This window comes from Hyaena hyaena, unplaced genomic scaffold (genome assembly GCF_003009895.1).
Source record: "Hyaena hyaena isolate Hyena2069 unplaced genomic scaffold, ASM300989v1 scaffold_4, whole genome shotgun sequence".
Taxonomy (NCBI): domain Eukaryota; kingdom Metazoa; phylum Chordata; class Mammalia; order Carnivora; family Hyaenidae; genus Hyaena; species Hyaena hyaena.
In genome coordinates, this window is record NW_024080636.1 from 9,165,024 (window position 1) to 9,175,449 (window position 10,426).

The window sequence follows — 10,426 nt, forward strand, 5'->3', positions numbered from 1 at the left end:
AGCAGGACCCACAGACTGCAGCCTGACTGAGGAGGTCCCCCACCTGCCAGGTGTTCTCCACCCAGCCAACAGACAGCAGGCCGACCCACTGGCCTGCTTCTTGCCTGAGACCCTCTCGCCATTAGACACAGGTACAAGCTTGCCTGTGCCCACGCCTGCACCCCCGATCACCAGGGCTTCCAACGTGCCGGGCTCAGGGGTGGCTGGCGGTAAGGGCCGCTCCCCACAGCTACCTGGCTCATACTCCTTCCAGCCCCGCCCGCATGGCCTGGCCCCTGCCGCTCACCTTTGGTTGCATCAACCTCCTCTGCCTGCTGCTCCCAAGCACACTGTCCAGCAGCCTGGATGGAAGCCAATGGCCTGTCCCACTCAGGTGAGTGGGGTTCACATCAGCCCAAACCTCGGGGCCTAAGGAAAAGGAAATCAGAATCCATGGGGAGGCCTCCCTCAACTCCCCTCTCCCCGAAACCCCCCATTCTTCCTGCAGTGGAGAAACCACCCCCTGCCTCTAGGGCTTACCCTCTATATGAGAGGCCAGCAAATATGCCTTCAGCAAATCCTGAGCAGGGCAAGGGACCCCTCTTTCTTGGCCTCCCTCCTAGGGCACTCCCCTCCCCCATTCGTAGAGGAATCCCTTCGAGGAGAGGTTGCCTAGGATAGGGGAGGCTGGAGGAATCCCAGGATTGCCCACCTTCCCTCACTCCAAGGGGAGGGCTGGGGGGGGTGGTCACTGGGGTCATGAGTATAGTGACCCACAGACAGAGGCCAGGGGTGCCCTTCGTCCAGGTAAATGGACACACGGCCTGGGCTACTGTGATGGCTGAGGGCCAGGACCCAAGCCCAGAGCTCACAAGGGGCCATGGGCTTCCCCTGGCCATGCAACAGGCTGTGTGTGTGTGTGTGTGTGTGTGTGTGTAGAGGGGTGCTGTGGGGTTCCCCTGGCTGTGCTCCAGGCTGTTGGGGAAACTGGGCTTCCCCTTGCCTGTGACCCCAGGCCTGTGTGGAGGGGTAAGTGGGTTGTGTTTGGAGGGTCCTGGAAAGGTTGGGCCATCAGGTTTACTTCCTCCATCCCCCTCTGCAGGGTGCCCCCAGCCCTGACCTCTTCCAGTGGCCTGGGGCCTGGACACGCTGCGGGTAAGCCTGTGATGTGGAAGCTACACCAGGCCCTCCAGCCACAGGGGGGCGCCGACGAAGACGAAGCCCCAGCCATGGCCCAGCGTCTCCAGGGTGGTGGCTCCCTGCGACACTTGGGCTTCCGCAGGTCCCTAGCCCAGCACGCGCAACGGGGCTGTATGCTGAGCACCTGCCAGGTGCAGAACCTCAACCACCGCCTGTGGAAGCTGTTTAACCCAGGGAACTCACAGGACACAGTCCCCGTGGACCTCAGCAGCGCCAACAGCTTCGGCTGAGGTGGAGCAGGACGTACCTCTGCCCATCCCGGCTGGGATGCTGCCCCCCACCCCCAGTCCCAGAGCTGCACCTGGGCCCCCAGCCTCCACCCAGCCCCCTGGACCTCCTGCAAACAGCCTTAACCAGAAAGCATGCAGGCCCCCAAGGCCACTCCCACCCCACCCCACACCCACCCGGTCCCGTAGCACGCAACCTTGACTGGCTTTGGACATGGAAGGCCACGCACATGTGTCAACCCGAGTAGATCTGCAGTGAGCCTGGTCTCCGGAAAGGGACTTCAGAGGGGCAGGGGCGGCCCAAGTATGTGGAGCAGGAGACCCAGGGCCACGCTGGGCCAGGAGATGGGCCAGTGTGGCCCCTTCCCCTCTGGTCTGGAGTTATCAGATTAAACCCTGGCTTTGGCATGTGTGTTTGGTCTGTCCCGGGTCCCCAGCCTTTCCACTCCCTGTGCCCTTGAGACTGGGAGGACAGCAGGGAGGAGGACCCCCTGTGGTAGTGGTACCCGTCCCCAGGGCTGTGGTGAGAGAGGACAGGCCCCCCACCTCCAGCCTGGGAGAGGGCGTGGAGATTCAGGAACCAGACTGGGGCCGCTGGGCCAAAGCCCCTTCCCATCCCTCAGGGCAAGGTGGGGCTGGGTGGGGGCAAGATCTCCCAGCCCAGATAGGCACATCAGAACATCCCCACCTGAGGATGGTCAAACAAGGGTGGGGGCGCCACAGGCTATACAATCTCCCCGGCCCCACCCTGCCCAGCTCTGGGATTTACAGGGTGGGGGCGGGGGGAGGCAGTTCAGCGATAGCAGAAGGCTGGAACAGGCTTGCTGAGAATTTGGGGAGGTGGATTGTCCTTAAGGGCTTAAAATAAAGACTTCAGCCAGTTCCTGGTAAGTCCCCCCCAACCCAGGTAGGGCCTTTACACCCTGTGATACCTGAGCCTTTGCTAGTCCCTCATTACTGACGCCCCCGTGCCATGCGGGCATGACCCAGGGTTCTGAAGGGAGGTTTCTATTACTTGGCAAACACTCATAATGTCACTTAATCTGTCAACATTTGCCCTTGTCCCCCTCTGGGCCACTCTGAGGGAAGTGCTGTCATCCCACTTCTAGAAGCAGAAACTGCAGCCACAGAGGGCAGGGGAGTGCCCACCCACAGAGCCCCTCAGGTGCCCTGCCCCCTCCCCGGAGGGTGGGAGCCCAGATGGGCGTTTCGAGAATGCCATAAGCCCTGCGGGGACAGTTCGGGCTGGTCCCTGCCCTGAATCGAGTGTGGTCAGTGGTGTGGTGGGAAGCAGAGCGGGGCTGGCTGCCTGGAGGATTGGCAGGGCTCCCAGGGGAGCCGAGAGCGGAGTCCCCAGGAGGTGTGGGTGTGGCTGGGGAAGCCCCCACCCTCACCCAGAGCAGCTAAGAGAGGCTGGAACCAGGTGAGTGAGTGGGTGTGGGAGAGGCCAGGGGGCCAGGCCTCAGAGCCATGTGCCTGTGGTCCCTGGAGGAGGTCAGCAGGGCAGGCAGGGAGAGCGGGCAGCGGGGCAGGGCCAGAGAGAGAGGCGGGGTCTGGGAGGGTCAAGTTGGGAGAGTTAGGACACCACTCGGCTCACCGCCCCCCCCCCCCAGGCTTCCTGTCCTGGGCCTGCATCTGGTCTGGGCCTCTGTACAAGCTGTTCCTTCTGCCAGGGACACCCCCACATTGCCCCTTCCTCACTGGTCAGAGCCGCCGACCCCCAGAATTCTGTGCCCTGTGCCTTTGCTGAGGAACTCCACCAGTTTTGGGTTCATTTTTCTCAAAGCAGGATGCACTGCTGGTCTCAAGGCTTCCCTGTGCTGGGCCACGAGGCCACAGCATTGCACCTGGCATCCACCTGACCCCTGAGCTCCAGGCCATGTCTGGGCCACCTACCTGATGCCCCCTGATGCCAAGTTCCTCCGACCCCCGCCAGCCCCCTCCTCTCTGCCTCTCCTCCATCTCCCTCACACAAACTCTCTTGGCTGGTCATTTGCTCCTTTTTCTAGTCCAAGCCACCACCTGCTTTTGGGGTGATGGCTCCAGCCACCTCCCTGGAGCCCCCCTCCATTCCTTCAGCAAATGCTTGCTGAGCACGTGAGAGAAGCATTAGTGAATACTCCCCCTTAAGTGACATCGTAGTGGGAGGAGACAGAAGGAAATTAAACTCAAAGGTAAAATAAGCAAATGACAGCATGTGGCAAGTGTCAGAAGATTCCTGAAGGCAGCTTGCACTTTGCCACCTTACATGGGGGACCCCTGTTTATCCTCAGCACTGGCAGAAGACCATCACAGTAAGAGCAGCACGCCCCACCCAGGCCACTTGTCTGCAATGAGGCTGAGCGGGTGCTGAGACCCACATGCCCAGAGGGGCATAGGCTGACACCCTGACACCTTCACCCCTGTCCTCCCCCTTTCTGCCCCCAGATGGCTCCACCATACTGAGCATAACCCCCCCCCCCCCACCCCCCCCCCCCCCCCCCCCCCCCCGATCTTTCTCAGGATCGCCGGCCTTTCCAATATAAGACAATGATTTGTTTTGCTGTGCGTCTTCCTCCTCCTTGGGGTAAGGCATATGGATCCGTTGGGCCCCAGCTGTTTCTGTGAGGAGATGGCGCTCCTCACCTCAAAAACCAGACAAAGACCCCCCACCCCCACATTGACCAAACTTGAGCCAGGCTGCTCCGCTAGGCCTCACCCGGTATTAGCAAGCATCCCCTGCCCTTGAGGTCTGATCACCTGGCCTGCCTTCAGCAAGGGTCCCCCAGCCTCTGTGTCTCCCCTTAGCAATTTTCTGTCCATTGACCCCTACGTTGCGTATTGGCAGTCAATCCCTAGCTGTCTTGGCCGGGTTCTCCCTCCCCTGTTGCGATCGTCGTGAATAAAATCTTTCACTCCCACTTAGCCAGTGTCAGGATAACTTTTCCTATAAACCTTGGCCTTCCCATAATCCCAGGGGCCCGAGGCTGATGGGTGGGGCCTGGGGTCTGCACCACCTGTCGGGAGGGGCCTACTGTGGGCAGGGAGGTGTTTAAGACCCTTGGAGGAAGAGCAGGAGGCTGGTGGTGGAGCTGGAGCGGCTGTAAGAGTTCCAAGTCCTAATCAGGTCAGTTGCCCAGAGAGGCTGAAATCAGGGAGAGGGGGCTGGGGCCAGGGCCGGGGCCGGGGCCTCTGGGAGCTGCTCCTGCGCTGACACATTAACTTCTGAGGCCAGGAGGAGGGTGGATGGTCACTCATTACCGAGGGCCAAGGCCAAGGGGCTGGGTGGTGTCCGGTCACTTATGTAACCTGTGGGCATATATAGGGGCACACTCCGACCCACCTGCCAACTCTGCTCCCTCAAGATGAAGGCGGCTGTGGTGAGTCCTCCAGACCCAGCACATGTGGCCCCACTGACTGATCGCCCAGTGGCTGGTTGTCCCTCAAGACACCCCCCCCACCGAGCTGATTCCCACCGGCCTGCTGGTCCCGGTCAAAGGGCTTCCTCCTTCCGGTCTAGCTGGGGCAAGGGTCAACGGCCCCACGCGGGGCTCCCTGCAGACCCAGGTCTCTGTCGGGAGATGCCAGGTTCCCGGCGCTCCTATGCAGCATCCCGCACGCGGTGCATCGCCCTGGAAGCAGGCGTCCCGCTGACATCCACTTTGCAGATAAGGACACCCAGAGCGAGGCCACCCCAGATGGCTGGTGTGCTGGGGAGGGGCGGTGCCCTGCTGTCCACCGGCCTCGCCGCTGACCCCCCTCTTGGGCTCTGGTGCCCCCAGGGGACGTCCTATGTCCTCATGGAGCTGGCATCAAGGTGAGACGGGTTTAATCCTCCACCCAACCAGGGCCCAGACCCTTCCCTAGTCTACCGGCCCGACGTGGACTCAGAGGTGGCCAAAGACAAGGGCAGCTTCCGAAACTACAGTGTAAGGACCCCACCCGGCCCTGCCCCAAGCCCAACCCCACCTCAGCCTGATCTCTCCCGGGGGAGTCAGCATGTCCCCTTTTGCACAGCTCAGGGGCTGCCTTCAGGAAGCCCCCATTCACAGTTCTGGGGCCAAGCTTGGGAGACCAGAGCCGGAGGGTGGGGGGGGGGGCGGCATGGGTGTGAAGGGCAGGGATGGGAGCCTCCTGGCTGACCTTCTGGCTTGCAGTCTGGCCCGCTGCTGGACCGTGTCTTTGCCACCTACAAGCTCATGCACACGCAGCAGACTGTGGACTTCGTCAGGAGAAAGGTACTTGGCAGCTCTCTCTGCTGCAAGTCCCAGGGTGGGGCTGCCCCTCCCTTCTACCCCCAGGCTGAATGGATAGAGAGGGATCGGGCCCTGATTGCACCAACCCCACGGCCATGCTGATCTCCCCTTCCTCGCTTAGCACACCCAGTTTGGGGGCTTCTCCTACAAGAAAATGACTGTCTTGGAGGCTGTGGACATGCTAGACGGGCTGGTGGATGAGTCGGACCCAGATGTGGACTTCCCCAATTCCTTCCATGCCTTCCAGACTGCCGAGGGCATCCGGAAAGCCCACCCCGACAAGGGTGTGTGCCCCTCCTGTGGTGGGCTGCAGTGGGGGGCTACGGGGGGTCCTGGCCCTTTCCTAGCCTCTCCCTCGGCCCCAGCCTCCCCCTCGGCCCCCAAGCCTCACCCTCGGCCCCAGCCTTACCACTGCCCACTAGCCTGTTCTGTCCCTCCCCCTCCCAGACTGGTTCCACCTTGTGGGGCTGCTGCATGACCTGGGGAAGGTTCTGGTTCTGGCAGGGGAGCCCCAGGTAAGGGCAGGGGTGGAAGGGGGCAACAGGTTGGGGCCGGGGCAGCCTGGGCTCTGGGCTCTGGGGACCCTCCACGTGGGCAGGGACGTCACCCCCCACATGGCTGCATGTCCCCAGTGGGCGGTTGTTGGAGACACCTTCCCAGTCGGCTGCCGTCCCCAGGCTTCTGTGGTTTTCCATGACTCCACCTTCCAGGACAACCCGGACCTCCAGGATCCTCGATACAGGTGCCCCTCCCGGGCGGCTGGCCCTCCTCCTCCCCACATCGCGCCTGGGCCCCTCACCCTCTATCTTTCCCTGCAGCACAGAGTTGGGCATGTACCAGCCGCACTGTGGGTTGGAGAACGTCCTCATGTCCTGGGGCCATGATGGTGAGGCCAGTTAGAGGTGGGCAGCGGGGAAGATGGGGACCACGGTGGGGGCCATGGCTCTGGGTGCCTTGGGGTGACACTTGGTCTCCCACAGAGTACATGTACCAGGTGATGAAGTTCAACAAATTCTCTCTCCCTCCGGAGGTAGGTGGGGGGAGGGGCCAAACCAAGAACCCGTCCCAGCCCTGCCCTGCCCAGCCGGGCCCAGCCTGCAGCTTGCTGTGTGTGACTTCCTTCTGCCCTCAGGCCTTCTACATAGTCCGATTCCACTCCTTCTACCCTTGGCACACGGGTGGTGACTACAGGCAGCTGTGCAATGAGCAGGACATGGCCATGCTTCCCTGGGTGCAGGAGTTCAAGTACGACCATCTCTGTGCAGGGCTGGGAGGAGGGGCTGGAGGAGCTGGGGGCTTCTTCACGAGGCACTGTCCCTCCCCTTGTTGCAGCAAGTTCGACCTCTACACCAAGTGTCCGGAGCTGCCGGATGTCAGGGAGCTGCGGCCCTACTACGAGCAGCTCATCGACAAGTACTGTGCTGGTGTGCTGAGCTGGTGACCGGCCTGCTGGCCCCGCCCAGGCCCGGTCAGGCGCGCTAGGGTGACAGCCAAAGTGGGGTCATGTACACGCCTGTGGTCAACACTCCCTGCCCAGTGGCAATAAAGACCTTGAAGCCGCTTGTGAGTCTGACCTTCACTGGGGCGCGGGTCTGCTGTGTCCAGAGGGGCCTCTTGGGCAAGCGCGGCCACTCCTACCACCGTATGCATCCCGCTCTGGTGTCAGAATCGGGCTTGCCCGGGCCACCCTCACCTTCTCAGTCACCAAGTCCTCAAAAACAAGACAGAGCAGAATGCTTGGTAGCGTGAAGAGCAAATTGCAGAAACCCTTGTGGTTGGTACGTGCGCAGGGTAAGTGCAGTGAGCGCAAGCCACGGATAGCGCCCCAGGGCCTCCTCTGCCCCAAGGCGCAGCCCTCACCTGGGGTTGCAGATAAACTCCCTTGTATGTAGTCTCACCCCCAAGTATGTGTCTTCAACAGTACAGTTGAAGCCCTGGCTTCCCCTCTGCCTTCTAGCGGCTTATTTCTTTACATTTTTTTAGATTTTGTGTGTGAGTGAGAGAGAGAGACAGAGCATGAACAGGGGAGGGGCAGAGAGACAGAATCCAAAGCAGGCTCCAGGCTCTGAGCTGTCAGCGCAGAGCCTAACCCAGGGCTCGAACTCACGAACTGTAAGATCACGACCTGAGCCAGACCCTCAACCGACTGAGCCACCCAGGCGCCCCTCTAGCACCTTATTTCTTGGAAGAATGGGGATCATTTGTCTCAAGGAATTTCCTTCTGTTGAGATTTTGCTAGTTGCATCCCATGGTATTTATTAATATTTTTTGAGTACTTCCTCCTACTTGGTAAATGCACATAGAGACTTAATCAGATTCAGACTTGGCTTGTGGCACCTGGGTGGCTCAGTCGGTTAAACGTCCGACTTCGTCTCAGTTCACGATCTCACGGTTCGTGGGTTCGAGCCCCGTGTCAGACTCTGTGCCGACAGTTCAGAGACTGGAGCCTGTTTCAGATTCTGTGTCTCCCTCTCTCTCTGACCCTCCCCTGCTTGTGCTCTGTCTCTCTCTCTCAAAAATAGATGTGGAAAAAAAAAAGAATGTATAGATTTCAGCATATTTGTGCTGTGGTTCCTTGATTTATCACCCTCACTGGTGCTTGGACTCCCCTCAGCCAGGGCTGGGGTGCAGCTTCCAGACGGCTCCCAGGTCCCTTCTGACATGGCAGCAGCAGCCTCTGGTGGATACCCTGCTGTCCGGTGTGATAAGATACCCAGACTGTGGTAATTTCCTGTTTTTGTAACAAATCACCACAAATTTGGTGGCTGAAAGCAAAAACTTATACTCCTGAGTTCTGGAGGCCAGAAGTCAGATCACAGTGTTGGCAGAGTCGTGCTCCTCCACAGGCTCCAGGGAGGAGCCGTCCTTGCCTCCCCCGGTTTCGGGGGGCTGCCCGCACCCCCTGGCTTGTGACTCCACCCCTCGCCTCTGTCTTCCCATGGCTTCACCGTTTCTCTGTGCCCTCTGCCTCTCTCTCTCTCTCTCTTTTTTTATAGTTTTTATTTATTTTTGAGACAGAACATGAGTGGGGGAGGGGCAGAGAGAGAAGGAGACACAAAATTGGAAGCAAGCTCCAGGCTGCCAGCAGCACAGAGCCCGATGCGGGGCTCAAACCCATGAACCACGAGATCATGACCTGAGCCTGAGTCGGACGCTTAACCGACTGAGCCACCCAGGCGCCCCTCTGCCTCTCATAAGAACCCTGTCATGGTCCTGGGCCCATCCAGGTAACCCAAGATGATCCCCTCATCTCAAGGTCCCTAACTTCATCACATGCACAAGATGCTTTTTTTTTCTTTTTTTTTTAAATTTTTTTAATGTTTTATTTATTTTTAGGAGAGAGAGAGAGAGAGAGAGAGAGAGAGCGTGAGCAGGGGAGGGTCAGAGAGAGAGGGAGTCACAGACTGAAACAGGCTCCAGGCTCCGAGCTGGCAGTCAGCACAGAGCCCGAAGCGGGGCTCGAACCCACGAACCGCGAGATCATGACCTAAGCGAAAGTCGGACGCTTAACCGACTAAGCCCCCCAGGCGCCCCGCTTTTTTTTTCTTTAAGTTTATTTTGAGAGAGAGAGAGTGAGAGCATGCACAAGTGTACAAGCAGGGGAGGGGCAGAGAGAGTGAGAGAATCCAGAGCAGGCTCTGCGTCGTCAGTGAAGGGCCCAGCTTGGGGCTGGAACCACGAACCGTGAGATCATGACCTGAGCCCAAGTTAAAAGCTGGACGTTCAACTGACGGAGTCACCCAGGCGTCACAAGATACTTTTGCTAAATAAGGTCACATTCACTAATTCCAGGGATTTGATGTGGACAACTTTGGGGGAATGTGTTCTCAAGCCCTTCCAGAGCTTCCCAGTTGTCATCTGAAACCGGCCTCAATTCGCAGAGGTCAGGGACGCATGAAAGAGAGATGATGCTCCAGGTTGGTAGGCGGCAGGTGTGATAAACAAGGGGACTTACATGTGAGGCCTGTCTCCGGGCGCCCCAAGGCACGTAGATCTTTGCATCTGCCCACTAGATTCATGGTTTAGGGGCACCTGACTGGCTCAGTTGGTAGAGCACACAACTCTTCATCTCAGGGTCATGAGGCGGAGCTCCCTGTTGGGCGTAGAGATTATTTTTTAAAAACAAACCAAAGGTAGAATCAGATCAGGACCGAACAGGCTCCAGCCACACAGACCGTTCAGCGGGTCTCCACACCACACGCCACCCTGGGAGCAGCTTCTAGGAGCAGGGAAGCAAGCGGAATGCATGCTGCAAAGACGGAGGGGAGGAGCCCCCGATTTCCAGGGTCCAGTTCACGGGTGCACCGGCCGTAATGTCCTCTCCACGGCCATCCCCAACAGCTTACCACAGAGGCTGCCCCGACCTGGGGTCTGCCACTGCTCCGGCGAGCCTTGGTTTCTTAGAGTGGGAGACATACTTCATGTCCATATGTTGGTGGCTAAAGACTCAATATTGAACATTCCCCTCCACTCCAACCCCTGGTGTGGCCACTGGAAGTGTCACCCACTGCCCTCCCTGCCCTGCTTCCCCCGTGTAACCCGCCCTTGACCTCAGGAGAGCGCAGGTTCAAATGTGTCAGACACGGCCCAAGTCTTACCGCTCACTTGTGCTTCCTTCTAGAAAACTGCTCTCTTGCACCCAAATCCCTGGGTGGCCTCTGCCACTCTCCCTCCTGTGAGCTCAGGCAGCAAGTGCAGGGTGCTGAGGGGGCCCTCCCTGGAGCTGCTTCATGGGCTGCGGGTGCTCAGCACTCTGCTTCTCTGGGTCCAAAGGTACCATTCCGA

General features: G+C 59.4%; 2 protein-coding genes across 2 annotated transcripts; both read left to right on the forward strand.

Moving 5' to 3' along the window:
• Window positions 1-263: 263 nt before the first annotated feature.
• On the forward strand, window positions 264-1,808 carry ADM2 (adrenomedullin 2). The gene is made up of 2 exons (XM_039237516.1): window positions 264-373; window positions 1,082-1,808. Exons 1-2 carry the CDS (start codon window positions 264-266, stop codon window positions 1,407-1,409), a joined length of 438 nt encoding a protein of 145 aa, XP_039093447.1. The 3' UTR covers window positions 1,410-1,808.
• A 2,942-nt stretch (window positions 1,809-4,750) lies between these two features.
• On the forward strand, window positions 4,751-7,175 carry MIOX (myo-inositol oxygenase). The gene is made up of 10 exons (XM_039237471.1): window positions 4,751-4,765; window positions 5,234-5,314; window positions 5,543-5,623; window positions 5,763-5,925; window positions 6,089-6,156; window positions 6,274-6,383; window positions 6,460-6,527; window positions 6,622-6,671; window positions 6,774-6,886; window positions 6,974-7,175. The coding sequence occupies exons 1-10, from the start codon at window positions 4,751-4,753 to the stop codon at window positions 7,080-7,082; spliced, it is 858 nt and encodes a 285-aa protein (XP_039093402.1). The 3' UTR covers window positions 7,083-7,175.
• Window positions 7,176-10,426: the final 3,251 nt, after the last annotated feature.